Genomic DNA, 23551 nt, shown 5'->3' with positions numbered 1-23551 from the left:
TATTAACGCGTGTCACATAGATGTTAGTGGCCGTGCACAATGCAACCCATGTGAACACTTCCATGAGATTTCATCAACATCGTAGTTGTATCTCCATTACAGACACTGATTCTATGTATGGTGTTCTGTGATTTCACCGTGAATTCTTGTTGCCCCAATCCTTAAGCCATAAAACTGCAATTCATCCATCCTCTTCGAGACGGTTCCTTCCGCAACTCCCCTCTGACGCAGCACTCTAGCCTTTGATTTGTTTCTATCGCTGTCCATCAACATTCCCTCGTCTTTAATTGGTCGACGTGTGTCAAGCCCGCCTTTCGGGAGCATGTGTCTTCCTTTTTTCTTGGTTTGTTAGTAGCCGGTTAGTTTCACGCACGCTGCTGAAAATGATGGGAAGACAGGTCCTCGTGTTGAGTAAGTCAGAAAGAAATGTTTAAGCGTTTATGCAATCAATATAACTATGCTTGGGGTTTATTATAGTCATGTAATTGTATTTGTATTGTGCTGAATCGAGCTGAGTCAGACAATCTTAAGCCGAGCTGTGACAATCGTGCTGCGTAGCGGGACAATGGTGCTAGGTTACTAAGGCTATCTAAGCTAAGCTAGCCCGTTTAGCTAGCAAACGTCAAACGTGTTTGTTGGTTTGTTTTCTGTCATCTGGCGAACTAATAAAGAGGAGAGATGCGAGGCTGAAGAAGTCAACGTCAGCCACTCTTGTGTTAGCTAGCTACTATAATAGTATTGTTTTAAGCTAGTAAACGGGATGATTTGCCTGATAATGCAAGTCAGTGAGGGCGTGGATTTGTTAAAATCGCCTCGTTAGCCAGTCAGTCAGTGTGTTTATGACTGGGCCCCTCCGCTTAGCCTTAGCCTACCTACACCTTGTTGCAGCTGTCAAAGTGTTCACGATACTGTGTGTTGATTGATGGTCTCATTCAGCATCTGAATTATTCAATTATCAGCCAGTTTTGCTTCCTGGCTTTTCTTGAAAACATTAGAACAGAAGCTACAGTTGCAATAAAAATTATTCAACCCCCATTGCACATTAGGTTTATTGGCCAAATATTATAATATATATATAATATAAAGTAGACAAGAACAGTTAAAAAATTATTCAAGCACACCTGGTGCAACTAATCAAGGGCTTCATTAGTTCATATGTGCTTGAGATGGAACACATAAGTACCTGGACTGGCTACGGGTGTATTAGTCGTGGGAAAATAAGTAATGTTAATTATGGTGCACTTTATGTACGTGACGCATTTCAAATAAATTAAGCGGGCAGTTTTCGATGACATTTCTGTTATGTGTAACACTATGAACCTCAACGCTCCCCTCTTTCTAACCACACTGTGATCTAGTGAACAGTTAGTTAGATTAATCGTGTAATTGAAAGAGCTGCAGGATGCTGATCACACAGGCCGTTAATTCTGTCTCTCCTTTCTAGGCCAGAATATGAAAAGAGAGTCCGGACGTAAAGTCCAGACCGGGAACATCACAGCAGCAAAGGTAATAAGAAAAGAGAAAAAAAACACAATTCCACTCTCCTATCCATCTTTGTTCAAACCACCCACTGCACCAGTCTGACTGTCATAAAGAGTGATGGGTGATGGTAATCGTCAAGCCTGACTGAGTTATTCTCATTTAACAGGCAATATCCGATGTCATCAGAACATGCTTGGGACCAAGGGCCATGATGAAGGTACTGAAAATATTCTTGTTCTCAGATACACTATCTGCACTACTGTTGAATATCTAGTATTAAAAAAAAAACGAACTGTTTGGTCTCCATTTGTAACTTAAGCATCGACAATATGGTTGCTGCTTCTTTTGAAAGAGGCTTTGATACAACCTTAATCTGGGGTGTAGCGATGTATGTATCTCGCAATCTCAACTAACTTTCTCCTCTTACTTTGGACAGATGCTGCTCGACCCCATGGGAGGCATAGTTATGACGAATGATGGCAACGCCATTCTGAGAGAGGTGAGGGTTCTAACGTACATATCCCAAGAGCACTTAGACAGGCTCAGTCCTTTGGTTCTGAGGTAAACAAATGCATGCTCTAGTCGAGAGTTTGTAGTTCCATCTTTGGTTTAAGTATTCTCTCTCTCTGTGTGTGTGTGTGTGTGTGTGTGTGTGTGTGTGTGTGTGTGTCACAGATCCAGGTGCAGCACCCCGGAGCCAAGACCATGATTGAGATTAGCCGCACCCAGGACGAGGAGGTGGGAGACGGCACCACCTCCGTCATCATCCTGGGTTTGTGAATTTACTATTTCCATACATGATGCTCATTCCCCTAATTTCAGCTGTTCAAATTGCATTTGTAGGCTTGTCTAGCGTTTTCATTGTTCTGGGGTTTGTGAAGCCACAAATCCATTAATGCCCCCACGCCAGCCAGTTTTGCTTCCTGGCTTTTCTTGAAAACATTAGAACAGAAGCTACAGTTGCAATAAAAATTATTCAACCCCCATTGCACATTAGGTTTATTGGCCAAATATTATAATATATATATAATATAAAGTAGACAAGAACAGTTACAAAATTATTCAACCCCCTGTGTCAAGCACACCTGGTGCAACTAATCAAGGGCTTCATTAGTTCATATGTGCTTGAGATGGAACACATAAGTACCTGGACTGGCTACGGGTGTATTGAGAGTGACGTTTGATTGCCTGTTAGAATTATGGCTTAAGTCAAAATAATTGTCCAAACAGTTCAGAGAAGAGATCATTGCCTTGGACAAACAAGGAAAAGGATACAAAAAGATAGTAAAAGCACTGAATGTTCCTAGAGATACAGTTGGAAGCATAGTTCGCAAGTTCAAAGTTAAATGAACAGTGGCTACACTACATGGACGTGGCAAAAAGAGGACGCTATCAGCGGCTGCCACCAGACTCCTGAGGAGGCAAGTGGTCAAAAACTCTTGAGTGACTGCAAAACACCTGCAGCAAGACTTGGTGGCAGCAGGCACTGAGGCTTCAGTTTGCACAGTAAGGCACATACTACACACTGAAGGGCTCCATGCCTGGACTCCAAGACGTACACCACTACTGACCCAAAAGCATAAGAAAAAGTAATCTCCAATATGCTCAAAACCATATAATTAAGCCACAGAAGTTTTTGGAATTCTGTTCTATGGAGCTGTGAAACAAAACTGGAACTTTTCGGGCCTATGGATCAGCGTTATGTCTGGAGGAAGAAGAATGAAGCACATGCGGTGGTTCACTGATGCTCTGGGGCTGCTTTGCTGCCTCTGGCACTGGAGCGTGTGGAGGGCACGATGGATTCAGTCAAGTATCAGCAAATCTTAGCAAAAAACGTCATGCCGTCTGTGACGAAGCTGAAGCTTGGGCGTCATTGGACCTTCCAAAAGGACAATGATCCCAAACGTACCTCAAAGTCCACCAAAGCTTGGTTTCAGAAGAAGAAATGGAAGATTCTAGAGTGGCCGTCACAGTCGCCTGACTTGAACCCCATAGAAAATCTCTGGTGGGATTTGAAGAAGGCTGTTTCAAAACGCAATCTAAGAATATTACTGAACTGGAGGCCATTGCCCATGAGGAATGGGCTAAGATTCCTCAGGAACGCTGTCAGAAGCTGGTGTCTGGCTATGCATCACGTTTGCAGCAGATCATAACATCAAAAGGGTGCTCTACTAAGTACTGAAGATGCTTGTCTTGAAGGGGTTGAATATATATATATATATATATATTTTTAGATTTTATCCCTTTTTCACCCAATTTGGTAGCCAATTGAACCCAACCTAGCATCCAATTATCCCCTGCCTATTGCGAAGGATCCGCCGCACGACCCCGTGGCCGGCAGTCCCAGAAGAGGCCGCCAGGCAGGCTAGCTGACTGGCTCCTCGAGCCCAGCACCTGTTATTCCGGCACCCCGGGGGCGCTGTTGCGTGACGGATCCTTGTCCGGAAATACTCCTATACCGCCCTCGGGAGCGGCCGCCGCTCCCCGTGTGTGCCCCAGCCATATCCGGATCTGGCGAGCTGGGATACAATCCCAGTCCCCGGTGGGCAGCTTGCACTAGTGGCCAGTGCTTAGACCGCTACACCACCGCGGGGCGGGGTTGAATATTTTTGAGACTGCAGTAGTCATTAAAAGTAGCATTTTTGTGTTGAACTTTGATAAAAAACCCTTGTAATATTAGTTTAATTTAACTACTTTTATTATAGTAGTTTATTAACAGTTATTGTGTAGTTTGTTTATTGCAAACATCTGAGTAATGTTATATTTTGCCAATAAACCTAATGTGCAATGGGGGTCGAATAATTTTGATTGCAACTGTATTTGGGAAATTTACGGCAGATATAGCTAGGAGCAATTCCCAATTAAGTGTGTTGAAAGGTTATTTGTCACAAAAAAGCCGGTGACGGGGGTTTCAGAGGGTTATATTTGACTCTGGGCCATGTCACACTTTGGAGCTGTATATCTTTGTTTTAGTTACTAAGTTTACTAAGAAATTATTGTTAGATAGATAGATATCACCCATAGATAGATATCACCCAAAGTACACATGCTTTGACCTAAATGTAAAAATGAGCCTTTAAATTGTCTTAATGTTTATTGTTCTAGCTGGTGAGATGTTGGCTGTGGCAGAGCAGTTTTTAGATCAGCAAATGCACCCCACAATCATCATCTCGGCCTACAGACAGGCCCTGGAAGACATGATCGACATGCTCAAAGACATCAGGTACTGTTTTTATATGATTTTTTTCTATTGATTTGCACATACACTAACAAATTAAATTAAATGGCAGATTGTGCAGGGGTGGTTAAGAAACTTTGTAGTTATTGTTGAGAAGCCTCCCCTAAAAAGTAATTAAATTATATGAATAAATAAAATAGAAAATGTATAATAAAATTAAACAAAACAAATGTTTTTTGTGGCTAGTCTAAAATGTAAAATCTATGGAAAAATGTTAACATTTTTAAAATAGAATGAATATTGACAGTTGCTTCATGTGATTTTTTTAAAAATGTATTTTGTTAATGCTAGTACAGTTTTTCTGATAATCTGGGAGCTGACCTGTCTCATTGAAAATTGCCCTTTACTAGTTCCCTAAGGCAAAGGCTACACTGTGCCGGATTTGTCTGAAACTTTAGATTTGATATTGTTTGCACGTGACGGCTACACGACTCTGCCAAATTCGTGAGCTGAGACGATAACGTTGGGAGGGTGTTTTCATTTCAATTTCGTCGTGTGGTCGGTGATTGGGCGCGTTTTTCGATAACGATGACGTGGACACCCACTAAATGTATTGTGGTTTACTTAATACTGTTCAGCACTTGGTTACATTCAATGCATGACTTGTGCTATATAGGCTAAATAAAATTATGAAAGCGGCAAGTAACAAGTGTGTGCATCAAAGGTCTAGGCATTAGGCACGTAACATCCATATGCTGTATAAATAAAGTTTGATTGATTGTATGTGCGCATTGCGTGCGACCCAACCAAATAGCCTACACTTGATAAACCAGTGCTGTGATATTATTTATCGTCTTAGAAACATCTTAGCAAGAGGCACTTATAACAGATATCATAAAGTTGGTTATGCATCAGCTCTTTTTATACAACCTAAGTTTACACAGATGAATAATTTATACATGCCATATCTTGGATGCAGACGTAATGTAAGTGGAGAAAAGATTGATTGGTAGTTGACAATGCTACCGAATGAATGAAAATGAATTAATTTCTATTATTTTACGGTACTGTCTCAATTATATTTTAATAATCTACCAGGTCTACCAGTATGCGCATGCCCAGTGTACCTGAATACGCGGTTCCATGTGGCCAGAGATCGAAATTGTAAATCATAAGTAGGCAGTATGGAGATTAGAGGAGGATCTTGTGCAGTAACTGAACCTGTTCATTGAGCTGAAACATATTATGAAAGCTGATGGGTAAAAGATTCCTTTTGAAGTTGAATCCAAATATGTAATTTGTTAACATCATAGGTGTTAAGAATCTCAAGACACAAAGGGTGTGAACTAGTGAGGGGTCAGAAAAGGTTGCCATCCTTACAAAACGCTTCTGTAAAATCAAAAGATGATTTTAGATTGCTTGATTGAAAGATGTGTTTCCCCCCCTCCCCCAGCACTCCGGTGGATGTGAACGACCGCCCCAGTATGCTGAAGATCATCAACTCGGCCATCAACACCAAGGCCCTGAGCCGCTGGTCCACCATGGCGTGTAACATCGCCCTGGACGCAGTCCGTACCGTGGAGATGGAGGAGAACGGACGCAAGGAGATTGACATCAAGAAGTACGCCAAAGTGGAGAAGGTACAGTTCTCTTCGCCTTACCTGCTAATAATAATTAGAATATTTTTATTGGCTTTTTAAATGCAAAAACATACAATACATGCAATCGACGAGATCACAAATTACATCCACAAGATAGAGAAAACAAAACCAACAATGATCTAAAAATACAATAAAAATGTTTTGATAAAGTTATTACACATAATACAGAGATTGCCATCCTATGTTTCAGTGTCTCTAGCAGGGAATTCCAGTCAAAGTAATAAAAAATGTTTGTGCCAGACCCTATAAAATGTCTGTGTGGATCCCCCTGGTTGAGTATTTCAGCTTCTCAACCCAGCGCCTGTGGCGGGTTGCTGATCTCCAATTAAATAAAATCAGGCGTCGAGCTAATAGAGATGCTATGGCGTCTGACTGGACAACTGATACTGCCGCCTCGCCAGGGACCACACCAAAGACTGCAATTAAAGGCTCAGGGCTGATCTCCTTCAAATATATGAAACTGTCTCAAATATAGAAGACCAAAATTGTACCAACATTGGGCATGACCAGAACATATGATGGAGTGGCTGGAGCCTGATGGCATCGGGAGAAAGTTGGATCTACTTCCAGATATCCTGGCAAGCCTGCTCTTAGAGAAGTGGAGCCTATGAAACACTTTGAAGCAAACAATGTCTGATACAAATAGAAGTAGAATGTTCGTATTCCCTGCTAAACCCCAATTCTAGAATAGATAGGTGCTGGTATCCTGGACATAGATTAGGCCTAGTGGAAAATCTGTATTGAAGATGTGTTTTTTCTTTCTTTCTGGAAACGGCTAAAGACGATTGCTGGACAAGGAAGCATTTAATGAGTATTTTTTGTAACTATGGTTACAAGTACAGGGCTGAAGTTCATATTTGTGTGCCTTATAAGTTTCAATAGTCTGAAGAGGCTTCCTCTCCTCATGTCCCCCCCTCATCTCCACTGGTCTGAAAACAGAGGATGGGTGAAGGCAGCATTTCAGGGCCTTATAAGGGGATTTCACTTGAACATGTCTGGTTTGTGTATGAAAGGAAACACAGTGGGAATCTGTTTAAAGGTGTTACTCACCCACACAATTCAAAAGTGCTTTGGGACCTTATCAAAGGTACTATAAAAATGCAATTCATTAGCAGTTTAGATGTTTAAAAGCAGGAAATGAAAGATAGCTTTGATCTCAGATTCTTCACTTTTGTTTGTTTGTCTGATACAGGTTCCTGGTGGCTTTATCGAGGACTCTTGCGTGCTCAAAGGAGTCATGGTCAACAAGGATGTCACACACCCCCGCATGCGTCGACTCATCAAGAACCCCCGCATCATTCTGCTGGACTGCTCCCTGGAGTACAAGAAAGGCGAGAGCCAGGTACTAAACACGTGTGTGCACGCACACACACACACACACACACACACTAAATCTGTCTCATTCACACACTGGTGAATTCAAACACACACTCTGTGTACACTCACATGTAACCGAGATCAGCATCTTGATTGCTAATAAAGTTATTTAAATTCTTAGCACTGCTATTGTATGTGTTCTCCTGCAGACTGACATTGAGATCACGCGTGAGGAAGACTTTGCCAGGATCCTTCAGATGGAGGAAGAGTACATCCAGCAGATCTGTGAAGACATCATCCGCCTCAAGCCAGACCTCATCTTCACAGAGAAGGGTGTCTCAGGTAAGAAATACACACACAAGCAATACTTTACCTGTATTCACATACTCTACTTGTACATATACATCTTCCGGACTGGCTCCCTCCACTCAAAAGCTTCCTCTGCAGTGGTCTAAGCAGAGATACTCCAACTCCCATCTCTCCTCCATTCTCACACCCCCTCAGACTTGGCCCAGCATTATCTGATGAAGGCTAACATCACAGCCATCCGCCGCGTCAGAAAGACCGACAACAACCGCATCGCCAGGTAAGACCACTCTCACAGCTGGAGATCCCAACAGGGATCAACACGTTTTCTTGTCTTGTATGCATCTCGTAGACTTCACTGTCGAGCCTGTCAGTTGTGGACATTTTGACACCTCATAGAAAGTGTCCAATCAACAAGAGAATTGTAGAGGTCTATCCACTTTTACCACAGCAGGACTGGAAGCAACCGAGTTTAGGGACATGGACAGAATTAGTGGTAACCTGATATTTTATATCCGTGTTTCAGCGTTATTTGCCCAGTGTTCACTAATAAACTGTGGTAACAAGGGGTACTTTCAGCCCACTTTTCACTTATCAATACAAGCGACATTGGTAACTACCTGGTACTAAATGGCAGACATGACATAAGATTCTCCCTCGTTATTTAACATTGTCCCTCAGGGCATGCAACGCTCGCATCGCCAGCCGTACGGACGAGCTGCGTGAGGATGACGTAGGAATGGGCGCCGGCCTGTTCGAGGTGAAGAAGATCGGAGACGAGTACTTCACCTTCGTCACAGAGTGCAAAGACCCCAAAGCCTGCACCATCCTGCTGAGAGGAGCCAGCAAGGAGATCCTGGCTGTACGTGATTTATCTGGAGTGTTAAGTTTTTTTTCTTTAAACCCCTAAATCACTGGGTAGGTTGAATTGTATTCCATCAGCACTGACGTGTGTGTGTGCGTGTCCATTCCAGGAGGTGGAGCGTAACCTGCAGGACGCCATGCAGGTGTGCCGCAACGTGCTGCTGGACCCGAGCCTGCTGCCAGGCGGTGGGGCGACGGAGATGGCCGTGTCCAAGCGTCTGACGGAGCGTTCCAGAGCCCTGGTCGGGGTGGAGCAGTATCCCTACCGCGCCGTGGCACACGCCCTGGAGGTCATCCCCCGCACACTCATCCAGAACTGCGGTGCCTCCACCATCCGTGTGCTCACCTCCCTCCGGGTAAGAGGATAGAGTGTGCGTGTGTGTGTGTGTGTGTGTGTGTGTGCACTCACCCTCATCCAAAGTTTTGGGTCCAGTCTTCTTATCAGGCTTTGTGACAGAGGAGCCCAATTCTGGATACAGTTTCTGTCTGTTTCTATCTAAAGTTTAATATAACAGCAAATTGTCCCTCTTGCCCCCCCCTCTGTAGGCCAAGCACACCCAGGAGGGCATGGGGTCATGGGGAGTGAACGGAGAGACTGGCACACTGGCGGACATGAATGAGCTGGGCATCTGTGAGCCCCTAGCTGTCAAGGCCCAAACCTACAAGACTGCTGTTGAGGTATGGATGGATACATGCAAGACTTTTCAATCTGATCCTCATAAAATGTACCTTTTTCATAGTATCGATAAAGCTAGCTGGTCCTTATTCAAGGATGCAGGCAGAAAGGGCATGTACTAGCATGTTTAACTCTTCATTGATGTCGGAGTTCAATTGATCTGCACTAAATGACCCAACTGTAGGAATGTTGTACATGGCATGGAAGAATTCTGTGTTACTGCTGTCAGTAGTAAACTCAGTCAGACACCATGCAAAAGCATCCGTTCACTTTAACAAAGGATTAGTGCTGTGCTGTGCCGTATCTACTCAATGTGAGTGAATTCAAATTAATTAACAATAGAACAGCCATGGTGGGGTCACGGTGACCCTGAGAGTAAAACAAAAGTTGTATACCTTTGCACTCAATAATATTTCAGGACCCTCCTTTCATGACTTTTACTCTGTGCATTCTACCACCCAGTATCCTTACATTTTCTAAATCACATCAGGATAAGCTAGTATAACGTTTTTCTTTGTAAGAGGCAGGATAATTTACAAGAAGCTCCCTCTAGTGATCTTTGTGTGCAAGTAGCAGATTTCCATTCTAAAGAGGCAGCTCTAATAGTAGGTGAAATAGGAACGGATGGGTAACTTACCACAACGTTTTGAGACTTATTATCACTTGTTCCACAGTGGATTTCATGTTCTAATTCTAGTTTCCCCTGCCTTTCAGACTGCCATCTTACTGCTACGCATTGACGACATTGTCTCTGGACACAAGAAGAAAGGAGATGAGCAGAGTGGCGGAGGACAGGGGGCTGAGTAGAGAGAGCAAGGGTGGGGAGAAAGGAGAATAAAGGAGGATGGGTCGGCAGAAAAGAGGACTAACCTTAAAGACTGTAGCAGGGTGTACCTAGTAGGCCCACTGTTATCTTTTGGAATTCTTCCTGCAGAAGCCAAATGTGTACTATGCTGGTTTGTCTGTGTGTACTCTCCAACCCACGAGGTGTGTCTAATATCCTATTGCTTCATTCCACTCCGTAGCTTGCTGTTACTGGTTTTTGATTTGCTATAAAAGTTCAAGTCAATTGGGGTGGTGTGTGTGTTGTGTTGCAGAGTCAGAATGATGGTTTACAAAGCTGGTTTACAAAACATTTCTATCATGTAAAATGATCTGTAGGGCACCCTTAAAGAAACTGAAACAATGATATTTATGTGAAAGAGAAGTCTTTGCTTGTTTACTAGAGCAGTAAAATATGTACACATCATATACAAACCCATAGCAACCCCATAGCAACTCACCAACACAGCATATTTAAATATTCAAATGAGCTGAGTGCAGTCTCAAATAACTTCTGGGTACATAATAGAAACATCTTTTTTTCTTTTTTTAAAGGGCATCAAAAAAGTTACACAATGGCAACAGTGTAAAGTTATCTTAATTCACCTTCCTTCCCCAGTCAAGACCTAAAATATATACAGGTCAGCAGTCAACATGCTGACAACATTTGCATACGTGTGATCGCTGTCAACAGCTTGTGCCTTTTCAGTGCAACTGTTTGGTGCATTTCAATTCCTATCATAACTCTTCTCAGACACGGATCTAAGATGACTAAATGGGATTTAAATTAATGATATTGGGATATCAGCTCTGACAGATCTTTACAATGAGGGACAAGTCTTGGAAAGAAAGCCAATTAAAAGTAATGGGCACCGAAGGGTTGGTCATGGGATGTTTGCAGAAAAGCATTTGCTCTGTCTGGATATGTAAGATTAATTTAGGAAAACCAGTGTACCAGAACCTGAAACCCTTCCAGTTCTTTCCTGGTCTGTAAATCTTGTCAATATCATAAGAATGTCCAGGCTGGTTTAAGAATTACTGCCCCCATTATGAACTAACTTAAGTAATTTGAGTCTTTATAAACTAGTGACCTATCTAGAAGGTAATTGTAAATTGCCATTTTCATAAAACGCCAATGGTCAAATGAATGAGGTCTTGTGGACCCAGGATGACAGACATCTTTACCACTCCATTGAGACCCTCTAGTTGCCTTCCTCAGCCCTGTAGAGGCCATGTCCAGAGCGTTTGTCAACAATACAAAGGCACAACAGTTTTTAATACACCCTAGACAGCTTCCTTTCCTATATTCCTTCATAGTAAAGTCATATCCAGCCATTTCCTCGAGACTAGGAAAAGAGGCTGTTGTAGAAAATGATTACAGCCACTGGTTTCACCCAAGCCTGATTTCAAACCTCTTGACCTGATAACAGCCTGGAGCAAAAGTCTACAAACACAATAGCCGGCTTTCCATAGCGGGGCTTACACCGTGTGCCAGTGCGTGCCACGGCCAATTGTGAGTGAGAGGGGCATGGTTTAGAGTGAGAGCGGGATATTTTTATGGTGGGTGGCAAGCATAATCTAAAGTTACGACACAATTTAATTGATTTGAATAATGCTTTTTTAAACTACAATTTCACACTAAAAGTGCTTAATTTACCAGAATCTGTTGGGAAACCAAAGGATTTAGGATCTCCATATAGTTATGAACCGCAGAATACAAACAAACTGGAGATTATATATGGGGACTACAAAGCCCAGCTGTTGAAATTCAATGGGAATTCAAACGGAATTGTTCACTAGCCTTGAAAACACTGGGCTTTGAGCACTAGCTGGCACCTGGTAAGCCTTGGCACGCACTGGCACCACTGCCGAAAATAAATAAAATGGACACAATGACTTCTATCACATAGAAAAAAGAGTGGTGTCTCTTCTCTGTGAAATATGTCTATCTGCGACACTAAATGGATATGGTCCAGCCATCCAGGGTTTGGGTGATAGACAAAAGAGGGAGGACGTGAGGTCATCCCTCGGCTCTCTCTCCAGTCTCTGGGTCCACACCGCTGTCTAGATCTAGAGAGGAAAAACAACACATTTAATAGTTGTTGTAATTGTTGAACCAATAAGTCAATCAGCTCTGTGTGTGTGTGTGTCTGTTGACTCACCCATACTGGCCTCACTGAGTGCTGCAGAAGGGCTCCGTCTGTGTTGGTGGTTGTTGGGGGGCTGGAGCCTGGGAACCAGAGGCCCCGGAGCAGAGGAGGGAGGGAGACTTAGGGCCCCCATATTAGGAGCAGGGGGCCGGACTACTTCTGTATCCATGGCTACCCTCATCGGACCGAAAATGGGAAGGTGTGGTTAGAGATGTGAGAAGTACGCTGACACAGTATTAAATACTTCCTCATAGCACACGTATATCCCCAAAGCATCCATCTGTCCTCTCTCCCTTCCACTGAGTAATCCCTGATCTAGTGCTGCATTCATTTGCTCCTCAGAACAAGGAAACTAAGCCATGACTCAGTCATCATGACTTCACTCTACCTTCAACTCTTGAACTTTTGAGAATTCAAAGCTTCCCACTCAGTCATCTCTGAATGATCCAATAGGGAGCCCTACACAACATCTTATGCTATATCAGAGTTTCCTATGAGTTTGAATTGAATGCAATTGAATGCACCATATATGCCTGACTGCAGATTTTAAATAGTGTCCCTCTCTATTTCCTGCCCTTTATGCGCATCTCAATAGGGTGCAGTGTCTCCCTCTCCGTCTCCTTTCTATCTGCACTGATCTAAAAGAAAAGACATGATAAGCTCAAGCAGTGTTGCAGAATCTTTGTAGCGTTTTTGCTTTCACCTGTCTAGCTCTTTCATATTTTGCAATTAAGGGATGGTACTTTTGACCAATGAAATAGAGCAGTCGTCTTACCAATGGGGTCCTGTGATTGCTGCGGACGGTACAGAGGCTGATCAGTGGGCCCTGGGGGCAGGGTCTCTACATAGATGGTGCTGATTGGCCTGTCTTTGGAGGCAGAAATGGGGTGCTCACTGAAGTTGCTCCAACGCGCCCCAGAACAGGCCGAGGATGCTGCTGTTACATCTGTTAAAGGGATATGTCAAGTTGACATCAAGGACTGCATTTTCAAAAAGGTTCTTCAGCTGTCTCTGTAAGAGAGTCCTTTGAATAACCCTTTTTACATGGTAACACAAATAGTCAGCCAAAGAACCATTTTTGGTACAACAGAAGGTCGAATATACAGAAGCTTTAATATTACAATACCAAGTCATGTTCTGCTACGTAGGGTTAAACAATATGAAAAATATTCATCCTTTGCTACTTCCTTGAAATGATCACTGACCTGACCTGACAATGGTCAGTGCAAACTTCCCCCCACAAACTAGTTGTCACAAACATCTGAAGGAACAGTTTTTTTTTTTTTATGTGTTTGTTTTAAAAAAGAATAATTATTTACCTTTTCTGAAACTGATGTAGGCTATGTCACAGAAGGTGTTAAGATAGCCTACAGTTAAGGTTAAAGCTTTGTATTGAGGCACAAAGAAACCCCATCTGCCATTCCTGACAGACAGGTCTTGTGAAACGGAAAGGTGATATGTTGAGACTGAATGTTGCCATACTGCTTCAGCTCCCAACTTCCTCAAACCTGTCGCCAATGCATTCAGCATCAACAATGGAATTACAGACGCAGGTATTTTAAACGGTATTAAACGGTGGAGCACTTTGAGCTGCAACGTTTGCAGGAAAAGTGCTATACAAATAAAAGTTATTATTATTATTATTATTATTTACCCTTTGGACCAATCAAATCATCGCAATTCTTGATAGCAAAGATCCATGATAGAATGGGATTTTACGTGAGCTTTAAAATAATATGCGGTCTGATAAAGAAACATTTAAGGTGTAGCTCCACACTTATCACAATTTATCTTCTGTTCATCGAGCAGCTGAAGCCATTTGGTTGTGTATGTTCATTACATAGTGAGAAAGTATTGTGTAATAATGAAGTTGAGAAGTTTCCATCATCATTCTCATTTATGAAAGCATAGCAGCTTAATCTTATTGATAGTAATAGACAATCATTCATATACAGGCCTGTTATAAGGCTCACCAATGAAATAACTAACCTTTCATTATTATGTTCGCACATGCAAGGTCAACCCCTCTCCCTCGACTTCCTGGTGCTGTATTCGAGGCTCATTTCATGCACATTTGTAAAAAGTTGTACGTAAAAATTATATGTCATTTTCTTACCATAACATCTATTTTTCCTCAATTTTCGGAATGGACAATTTTCTCTGATCCGGAGCAGACAGGCAGAGTGCTTTCTTCTAGCAGGAGAAGTTGTTGCCATATTTAATATCTGCTTCTCTCACTTCGATCAATGCAGTATAAGAAGTAGGCCTTTATGTGTGGATTTAGTCGGGATATTATTATAGGTCGTGGGAGTGTTGTTTTGGAACAACAGAAGCTATAATATCCGAACCCCAGCGGAGACCTCTCCTCCGTGGGACTCATAGCCCCATAGACGTACTGGAGGAGAAGCCTGTGGAATAGTTTCCCTCCGACAGAAAATAGAACCCGTTAGTCCCGTTTACGACACGTGATTATCCCGTCTGCTCATCCAACCGGAGCAGAGGGAGACCCATGCACACTACTCCTGTTCACAAGCAACACAACACCATCGTGACGTTAGAATTATAAGGTTCTATCTCCATTTTTGTCCAAATTGAGTTTTTTACATGATCTGATCCATTAGGTGTTTATTAATGCCTGTGTGGTGTTATTTTTAAAATGTTGATTTTTTGTTTTGTTAGTAATTCATAAAATACAAAGGTTCCATCTCACAAAACATAATTAATGGAATGTAAAAACTTTGACGCTCAATATCTCTGAACTGCCCTAAACGGAGATAGAACCTTATCATTCTTAGCTCACGACTTGTTATCAGGCCAGGGTATGCATTATAGTCACGTAATCCTAGTCTATCAATTCCATTCAAGACACATAGGCCTATAATCAATTGGTAACAAAAAACACATCAAGCTTGTTCCGTCCTGTAGGTGCGTTTAATAATAGGTCATTTCAACGTACATTACAAAAATATAAAAAGAACAAAGAACAAAGAAGTATCATTATTCTTATATTATCTGATAGGCTTACTTGGATAGCTGTAGATAGATACAATCATTAGTGTAGTGATACATTTCATATAAACTATGCCTGTGAACATCTGATTTGATCAACACTACTGTAATTGTAAACTAATAAATAGGCTAGACATTTAAAAAAACAGGGATTTCAAAGACAGTAACGGCTCTATTCACTATCGCCTATCACTGTCACTATCATGTGGGCAGACTGATGAGTAACCTATCCAAACCATCCTGCTGTGCTGTATTAAAGGAATTGTTTTTCATAAACAAAGTCATGATGGTTGGGTAGACTAGAAATGTAGTACTTGCTGGGACAGGTTGGATTTAGAAACGGTAGGCTCGGTATCTCCTCGAAAAATAGTTGTAGGCTACCCACCACGCTTTAATTTGCTCTTAATTGCAGAAAATATCAGTCTCCACATTTTGTGACAGCTTTCAATGCCTAGCAAATGTGTCAAATGAAAATCTGTATCTATAAGTTCTGTGAACTAGGACATCAAGCTTTGTTGTCTGATTGTGCATCCTTCCGGAATGCAATGTAATGATTAAACTGTTTGTCACATCTGTTCATTCAGTTGTCATATAGGACATTAGCTTTGAGACAAAATCCAAGAGATAGAATTGTTCCATCTGTTAAAGTCATGAAAGTGTGCAACTACTGTCTAAGGGCAGTTCAAACCTTTGTCTTCTGTCAAGCTGTACTACCGCATAAACAAATGGTCCAATGCAATGAATAATGTTTACCTGTAATATCTTAATCACAGTCAATTGTTACAATGCATTAAAATAGACCAATAAACCAAACCAACCAAAGCAGTTTAGTAAGCAGTTATTCGTAGCAGGATGCTCAAAGATGATTTGTGTGGAAGAACAACGGAAGAACAACGGTTTGAATGTTGTCGAAACTTCCCCAAGTGACCACTTCTTAATTTTTACACCAAAACAACAAGTACGGTTGCACTATAATTCCATGCTACTTGGTTGCCGATTCTCCTCCCTATGCAAGCCTTACCCAATGATCTAATGTAGCAGATTGATCTCTACAGAGACACTCTACATTATCATTAAAGGGAGGGTCCTTGGTGTTGATAATATTAAATCATTAACCCTTATACAAATAAGAGATTATATAATGCCATGTAAGACAGTGCCCTGAAGTGAATGAGTTCTGTCTATCTTGGATACCCATAACCCTACTACTGTTTGAACATGCTACGTTGACATACATACCAAAATGTACCAATCTTTTTTTTGTGTGTGTCATTCAATCCCACTCTAGTCTAACCCATTATAGAAGGCTACAGTACACAATATATTCTATTCTGTTAATGTCTAATTCTACCAGCTTCAGAGTGATATTACAAACCCATAGAAATAAAGTGGGTAGAATGGATGATCCAGCTCAAAGCAAGGTTCTCTGAAATTCTTAACATAAAACTCAATGCATTTCTTTGTCAATATGCATCCAGGTAAAACTGGTGATGACATTAGTGTATCCATGCAATATTTTATCAAACGTTGAGCTTTTCAAGTCGACCCATTCCATTTATATGTATTTCAGAGCAATGCTATTCTACCCATTCTATTTCTAGGCTGAATACATCCAAGCATCCACTTCTTTTTTTCTCTTCGCTGCGGTCCATGTAGGTTCATCCATCCAGTTTTTTTCATCCTCCTTCTTCATCCATGCCCCTCCTCTCCTCCACTCTCTCGCTCTCATCTCCTCCCAACTGTCCATCCATTCTTCTTCTCTGTCCTCTCTTTCATCCCTCTTAACCCCAGAATCTCTGCCGTGGGGCTGGGGGTTGGTCTTGCTGTGGCAGCCCTTCCTGGGCAAAGATGGTGCCCCCCGCCTCCATGGTAAAGATGAAGTAGAGGTTGGCCCCCAGCATGGCCACGGTAGGTAGGAAGGACATGCCGAAACCAAAGCCCCGCACGCTGCTCCCAAAGGCTGCTGCCACCCAGTACACCAGCCTGGGGGGGGGGGGCAGAGAGACAGGTGTTAGGTTGGCAGTCATTGCTTTATATAATATCCTATTTTGTCAATAGTCTGGTTTTACAGTCTGCCCTGAACCTCTTCACCAATATTTACACATACATTTTTGGGGGGATAACCCCAAATGGGGCTCATTTTCTTAGGAGCTTTTCTTCTTATCTTGTTGAAAATCCCTGTTTTCACATATTAAGATACTGGACTGGTTCTGGACATTATTAATGAGGTCAAAAGTGGTGCCACCCTGCTCAACACCACTGCTGTCCCTTACCTGCCAAAAGCGAAGACGATCGTGAGCAAGGGCACCAGTTTGAGCAAGTCTTGACTCAGGTACGGCGCCATGACAGCCAGCTGCAGGAAGTAGAGCAGGAAGAGGGAGATCGAGTCTTCCACGTAGCGGCGGTGCACGCCCACCTCCCTGGCCTCTACCTCGCCCTCACACAGAGGCTTCATCGACCCCAGCCGCAGACGACTCACGCCCAGAACCAGCCAGCCTGGAGGCGGAAGACATGGTGAGGTTTGTTTATGACAAGGTGAGGTTTGTTAGGTGAAGTTTGGTTATGACATGGTAAATGGTAAATGGTAAATGGACTGCACTTATATAGCGCCTTTTTTGCTGCTCCAAAGCACTTTACCTCTCATTCACCCATTCACACACACATTCACACACAAACCGCCGATCTGGCAACCATGTGATCATTAGGCGGAGACTCTACCTCCTGCGCCACAGTCGCCCCCAGACATGGTGAAGTTTGGTTATGGACACCGACTTCTGACTAATATTCTGATTAATGTAATTACCGTGTAACTGTTTAATAATGTATAATCCGCCACTACGCTATGACCAAATTGGAAAACTTCAGAAAAGGGAATGAGAGAAAAGAGAGAAGGGGATGAGGATGAGGAGGACAGACAAGAGGTTACCAAGACAGACAAGAAGACAAGAGAGACACAAAGGAGTGACTAAAGAGGGGTATCAAGTTATCATTGTTATTATATCAAAATTGTTACCAAGTATGATGGGCACCACAGCGAAGACGGAGCAGCGCAGTGTGTAGACCAGCCTGAGAGGGGCACTGTTCAGGAGAGGGGCGTCAAATGGCAAGAAGACATACCCCCCCCAAACTAGGAGAGGGAAGATCAGGGCTGCGGTGAATACAGACACCCCCACTTTGAGAGTGTCCCTGTTGGTACAATCACAGCAACCTAGTGGAGAGAGGAAAGGAGAGAAGTCAGTCTGCAGCTTTCTTCTTTCCTTAGAAACAATTGAAAACTGTGAAAACTGTTTTTTAAGAATGGATGTAAAAATTGGCCCCGTTTTGTCTTAGAATACATCCTCCCTCCCTTGAAGAAATCACTGATCTGACATGACATGATTGGTGAAAGCAGTGTAAAGCTTGCTGTGGCCAATCCAATCATGTTATACATGTGATTACACAAGCAAAGTAGGAAGGACGGATGTATCAGTAAAGTATTTAAACAGGGCCATTGCCTTCACTTAAAGGATAATGAATAACCAAAAGACACAACAACGAAGGTGCATCACACAGCCATCAAAGTATTTGAAGACGCCCAAAGAGGCTGATTGAGTGAGGGAGGCAGACATAGCATACATACGAAACAGAGAGATATTTAGACAAAGGTTGAAGGACTCAAATAAACTATGAGAGTAATGAGACAATTATAAAGACAGAAAAATGTTATGTTCGTGTGGTGGTTCCTCACATTTTGAGGACCCCCCCTCCACAGGCCAATCGTGGTAGTAGCCGTCAGGCGGGGTTCCATGGGGAGCGAGGAAGGGGCTCTTCTCTGTCTCCGCATCCCAGAATTCATCATTGTCCCTGGGGGACGCTGGGACACTGGAAGAGTGTAGTATGGTGACACTAGGGGTGAAGACACGCGCTGCCTTCTCCGGCAAAGAGTTCATCCCTTCATCTTCCTCCTCTTCCACATTGATTTCTATCTGGCCCTTCTTGCCCCTCTTCCTTAGCCCTGTGTCTTCTGTCTCACTCTCCATCCATTCTTCCCCCTTCCTTTTTTCCGAGCCCAGCTCTCGCTCACTCTCCGTCCTGCTCTCTCCTCGGAGGGAAAGGCATTCAGAGCGCATACTCCTCCTCTCTCCTTCAAGGTCATCCCCCTTTCTCCCTCGTCCACCAGCTCCCTCCCTTCCTTTCTCAGTTACACTTCCATTCTCCCTCGCTTTCGCTCCGTCCCTGTCCCCTGGCCACTGGAGAGTGGTGGGCTCCAGGTTAGCTGAGCTCACCATCTCTTCTTCTTCATCTTCTTCCCCCTCACCTTCCCTTCTTTTCACTGCCTCCACCTCTTTCATCTTCTTCTTCTCCTCTGCCCCCCATGTTGGGGTCTGTGGTTGGGCAGTCGCCCCACCAGTTTTGGATGGGTCCTTACCAAGCAGGAGCTCCAGATTTGACGGCAGGAACTCAGACATTGGTTTAGGTGTTCAGTATTGCCCGCCTTTATCGGTCAGTGGTGAATCTCTCTGTCTATGCTAAGTCTGAATGTGTTTTAATGCCTGTGGTCACATTACATTGTCTTTTTTTCCCTCTGTGTGTCAATTTTCAGGAGTACCACAAAACGTATAATGTGATGCCAGTTTCAGTTCGTAGTGTTGTGTTGTCGACTACAACTTCTTTCTCCTGCAGAGCATAGCAGAAGAAAGTTAAATTACAATGTTAAATTACAATGCATTCACCAAATCCCAGTGCCTCAAGATCAACCATGCAGGTAAATATTTACACAAACTCTCGTTAATTCTGCATGTCATCATAGTAGGCTCTTACATGACACGTTTTTATTTTTTCATCCCTGAAATGACTTTAAAGCTTCCACGCTAGAGATATTGACGATCCAGCCTACTTCTGTCTTGAATCATCACTCTCCCTCGGGTGAATAAATAAGCCGTGGGCGGCCCACGACAGGTAGAGTCGTGAGATCGGCCCAGAAGATCATCGGCGCCCCCCTCCCCTCTCTGGAAGAGCTGTACAACACACGCTGCCTCAGGAAGGCCTCCAAGATCTCCAGAGACCCATCCCACCCTGGGAACGAACACTTTGTTCGGCTGCCCTCAGGCAGGCGGTTCAGGACCATGTCCGCAAGGACAAATAGACTGAAGCTCAGCTTCTACCCTAGGGCCATTCAGGCCCTGAACACAGCAAAGACCTAGGTTCTAGGCCCTGGACAATCCAGACAATTTGATGGCAGCTACTAGATTGTAATCAAGTGCAACACTGAAACAGAACTGTGAACATTTCAAACCTGCAAACTGCGACACTTTAAATGAATGTGCAATAATACTATGTGCAATATGACAACCCTCGGGTACATAAGGTTCAGAGATAGGAAATGTTAGGATATGTATAGCATAGCATAGAGTACAGCACAGTGTTTTATTTGTATAGTATAGTATAGTGGATAGTGTATATAGCCTTTATTTATGTAAACCAGCTCTTTTCCCTTCTTGTTTTTAGTATTTTTTTCCAAGCACCAGGGGAGCCCCCCCTCCCAAATGTCGTTGTATGGTACCTGTACTATATTAATGACAATAAAGACCATTCAGGTATGACGACAGGTATGACAGGGGCGACAGAGAAACTCTCTTACCCGGCTAACAAGAGTGTTAAAACTCCGCCTCCTCCATTTCGGCCTGTTGCTTCGGAGACACATTTATGGCCGACTTCACTCATATTTTTAAAAGTACATTTTAACCACATAATCATATCTAGGTGTATATATAGTTGTCTGAAAAAGTGACCTATAACTGCTTAGACATTACGTTCGCAGACTCTTCAGTCCTCCAAAGGACTAGACAGTCACAGTGTCAGCCACACGGAAGTTTTCCAACACTAGCGGTTTCTGTTGGACTTTATCAGTATAAAACACTACTGATACGTTCCCCGTTGAGAAAGATATGGGAATAAATAAATATGTTTACTATACTTACAAGGCGTCCGTGACTAACAATCGACGTTTTGTGCTTTTTTGGTGGAATCTCTCGTCGCGTTCGGTTGTCCCTCTATTGTTATTGTGAAACTTGTTTTTTTTCTGGGGGTGGAAATTCAGGTGTGGCCAGGTAAATATTTTAAGGGGATGTCTTTTCTTAAAGGGGAATTGAAGTACTACACTTTCCTATTGTAAATGATGAAAATATATTCTTAAAAGGTGAATTTCGAGTTCAACACGTCGTATTATCATGTAGTTTGGCTGTTTCCTTAGTTTCAACATTAAAATACACGCGTAGGCCTATACATACCTACACCAACCACATAAATATAAATATGGACCTCTCTTAGCTTTTATAAGTAGTCCATATTTAGATATTAATATAATAACAACAACAAACTCATAACAAACTAGTCAATAGTAGCATATATTTTATTTAATCAGACAGCATCTCTAACCTGTCGTTTTGAAATCAAAGTCCATCTTCACAGAACAAAAATACTATAAATGGTAATACTATAATGGTCTGCATAGCTTCAAACTTCAAAGAGGCCTGATCTTTGTCTTTGATGCGTCATAAAAATGTTCCACTGACATCCCCCAGCATACACACATGCGGTCACGTGGCTAATAGAATGCAATAAATGGCATTAAAACCCAATAATTCAACAGTAGCCGGTGCCAACGTTTTTTCAGACCATTAGAGATGGTAGAGATCCAATAAGAACAGCTGTATGTATGCACGCATGCTTACAGCTTTGTCACTTAGGCCTGCTAATAACATTTCAAAATGTGCTATATTTTATTTATCCCTGCGTTCACAGTGTAATATTTCAGAAAAATGTATCATGGGTTATAGAAAGTTGTCCAGCGTTGCTTCCCCAACAGTTTGTGTTTATTTTAGCAGGGTTTTAGTTGAGGGGGAGCCGCCGAGGCACGCTGCATATTTCCTTTGTCTCTGCAGCCTTATTTGGTGCAAGGTTTATGAATGATCATAGTGGTTGAAGAGCACTGGGGATAAGGCCAACAATGTCGACCTCTGTCTACCTGTTCCTGCATCCTGACAGCACACCTGGGCTTTTTAGTAGGCTACAATGCTGTAGGTTTATTTGTAGACAACAGGCATGGAACATAATAATAACAATAATTATATTTATATATGTAGCACCTTTCATACATAATAATGCAGCTCAAACTACTGTACAATACAGTGCAAAAGAACAGATTATAAACAATACAGTGCAAAAGAAAGAAACAAGGAATAACATTAAATGAGTAAAATGAGAGTATGAAAACATGATAAAACATGATCTGTTAGACTAACACCAACCAGGTGGTCCACTACCTCCTTTAGTTGTTGGTTTACAGTCAGATTCTACTAGACAAGTCATGTAGTTTTAATACAAGCTTCCAAATGTGTTCAAAATGAAGGATTATACAGGCCCACATAATAATTAACCTTCCATTAATTGAAATATGGCTAGTTTGGGTTTGATTGGTTTGATTGGAGGCTACTGTAGACCAGTGTAACTCTATGATAGACGTGCAAACTCCTGTGCAGATCACCTCGAATATTAATGGTAGGTTACTGTTACTGTCTCCAATCCAGTTCTAGTCATGTCATGTAGTTTTAATCAAACATACACACTTCCAAATATGTTCAAATATTCAGGACTAGCCATGTCATGTAGTTTTACTTTTTAATCAAACATAGAAGCTTCCAAATGTGTTTGGACATTCAGGATGATACAGGCCTATATACGTATATACGTAATTAACCTTCCGTTAATTACCCTCCGTAGCAGACCAACACCTTTTTATGGCCTATAAAAGATATCTGGCCTTTCAAAAAGTTTCCACCCATCTTCTATGTATGTATGGCAGATTATCATTATATAGGCTGCGCACACCGTTGCAACTCGGATGAATAAATAGCATCCGTTGTCTCATTCCGATTGATTTACTCATTCCGATTGACCTTCTGTTGAACATGTTACTTAATACTTGCATGCTCAAGGTTTGCCGTGTGTGCTCACTGTGCTACACAGCTCGTGACGTTAGAATGATAAGGTTCTATCTCCGTTTAGAATGATAAGGTTCTATCTCCGTTTAGAATGATAAGGTTCT

The 23551-nt window shown here is 42.4% G+C and overlaps 3 protein-coding genes across 3 annotated transcripts; 1 reads left to right on the top strand and 2 right to left on the bottom strand.

The window, feature by feature from the left end:
* Positions 1-331: 331 nt before the first annotated feature.
* On the top strand, positions 332-10577 carry LOC308166051 (T-complex protein 1 subunit gamma). Its single transcript, XM_080540289.1, has 14 exons — positions 332-411; positions 1445-1506; positions 1649-1699; positions 1919-1981; positions 2158-2254; positions 4588-4705; positions 6114-6300; positions 7514-7663; positions 7848-7980; positions 8143-8224; positions 8626-8806; positions 8919-9164; positions 9355-9486; positions 10199-10577. Exons 1-14 carry the CDS (start codon positions 384-386, stop codon positions 10289-10291), a joined length of 1623 nt encoding a protein of 540 aa, XP_080396415.1. The 5' UTR covers positions 332-383; the 3' UTR covers positions 10292-10577.
* A 127-nt stretch (positions 10578-10704) lies between these two features.
* On the bottom strand, positions 10705-14817 carry LOC308167021 (uncharacterized protein). Its single transcript, XM_080541366.1, has 4 exons — positions 14573-14817; positions 13232-13402; positions 12469-12627; positions 10705-12376 (listed from the first exon to the last, which is right to left on the bottom strand). Exons 1-4 carry the CDS (start codon positions 14670-14672, stop codon positions 12327-12329), a joined length of 480 nt encoding a protein of 159 aa, XP_080397492.1. The 5' UTR covers positions 14673-14817; the 3' UTR covers positions 10705-12326.
* Positions 14818-15385: 568 nt separating this feature from the next.
* On the bottom strand, positions 15386-21517 carry tmem79b (transmembrane protein 79b). The gene is made up of 5 exons (XM_080541389.1): positions 21426-21517; positions 19193-20121; positions 18479-18673; positions 17739-17961; positions 15386-17448 (listed from the first exon to the last, which is right to left on the bottom strand). The coding sequence occupies exons 2-5, from the start codon at positions 19911-19913 to the stop codon at positions 17247-17249; spliced, it is 1341 nt and encodes a 446-aa protein (XP_080397515.1). The 5' UTR covers positions 19914-20121; positions 21426-21517; the 3' UTR covers positions 15386-17246.
* Between the last annotated feature and the right edge of the window lie 2034 nt (positions 21518-23551).

This window comes from Nansenia antarctica (genome assembly GCF_963989245.1).
Source record: "Nansenia antarctica genome assembly, chromosome: 10".
Lineage (NCBI taxonomy): Eukaryota > Metazoa > Chordata > Actinopteri > Argentiniformes > Microstomatidae > Nansenia > Nansenia antarctica.
This window is presented reverse-complemented; position numbering and strand designations above follow the sequence as displayed.

Excerpts from the sequence above, each read along its gene's own strand:
- LOC308167021 (XM_080541366.1), bottom strand. The coding sequence starts at position 14,672 with ATGGCAACAACTTCTCCTGCTAGAAGAAAGCACTCTGCCTGTCTGCTC. Across the intron at positions 13,403-14,572 it reads GAGGAAAAATAGATGTTATG|ATGTAACAGCAGCATCCTCG; the intron begins GTAAGAAAATGA and ends TCCCTTTAACAG. Across the intron at positions 12,628-13,231 it reads GCAATCACAGGACCCCATTG|CCATGGATACAGAAGTAGTC; the intron begins GTAAGACGACTG and ends CGATGAGGGTAG.
- tmem79b (XM_080541389.1), bottom strand. The coding sequence starts at position 19,913 with ATGTCTGAGTTCCTGCCGTCAAATCTGGAGCTCCTGCTTGGTAAGGAC. Across the intron at positions 18,674-19,192 it reads GGAGGGGGGGTCCTCAAAAT|GTTGCTGTGATTGTACCAAC; the intron begins GTGAGGAACCAC and ends TCTCTCCACTAG. Across the intron at positions 17,449-17,738 it reads ATCGTCTTCGCTTTTGGCAG|GCTGGTGTACTGGGTGGCAG; the intron begins GTAAGGGACAGC and ends CCCCCCCCCCAG.
- LOC308166051 (XM_080540289.1), top strand. The coding sequence starts at position 384 with ATGATGGGAAGACAGGTCCTCGTGTTGA. Across the intron at positions 9,165-9,354 it reads GTGTGCTCACCTCCCTCCGG|GCCAAGCACACCCAGGAGGG; the intron begins GTAAGAGGATAG and ends CCCCCTCTGTAG. Across the intron at positions 9,487-10,198 it reads CCTACAAGACTGCTGTTGAG|ACTGCCATCTTACTGCTACG; the intron begins GTATGGATGGAT and ends CCTGCCTTTCAG.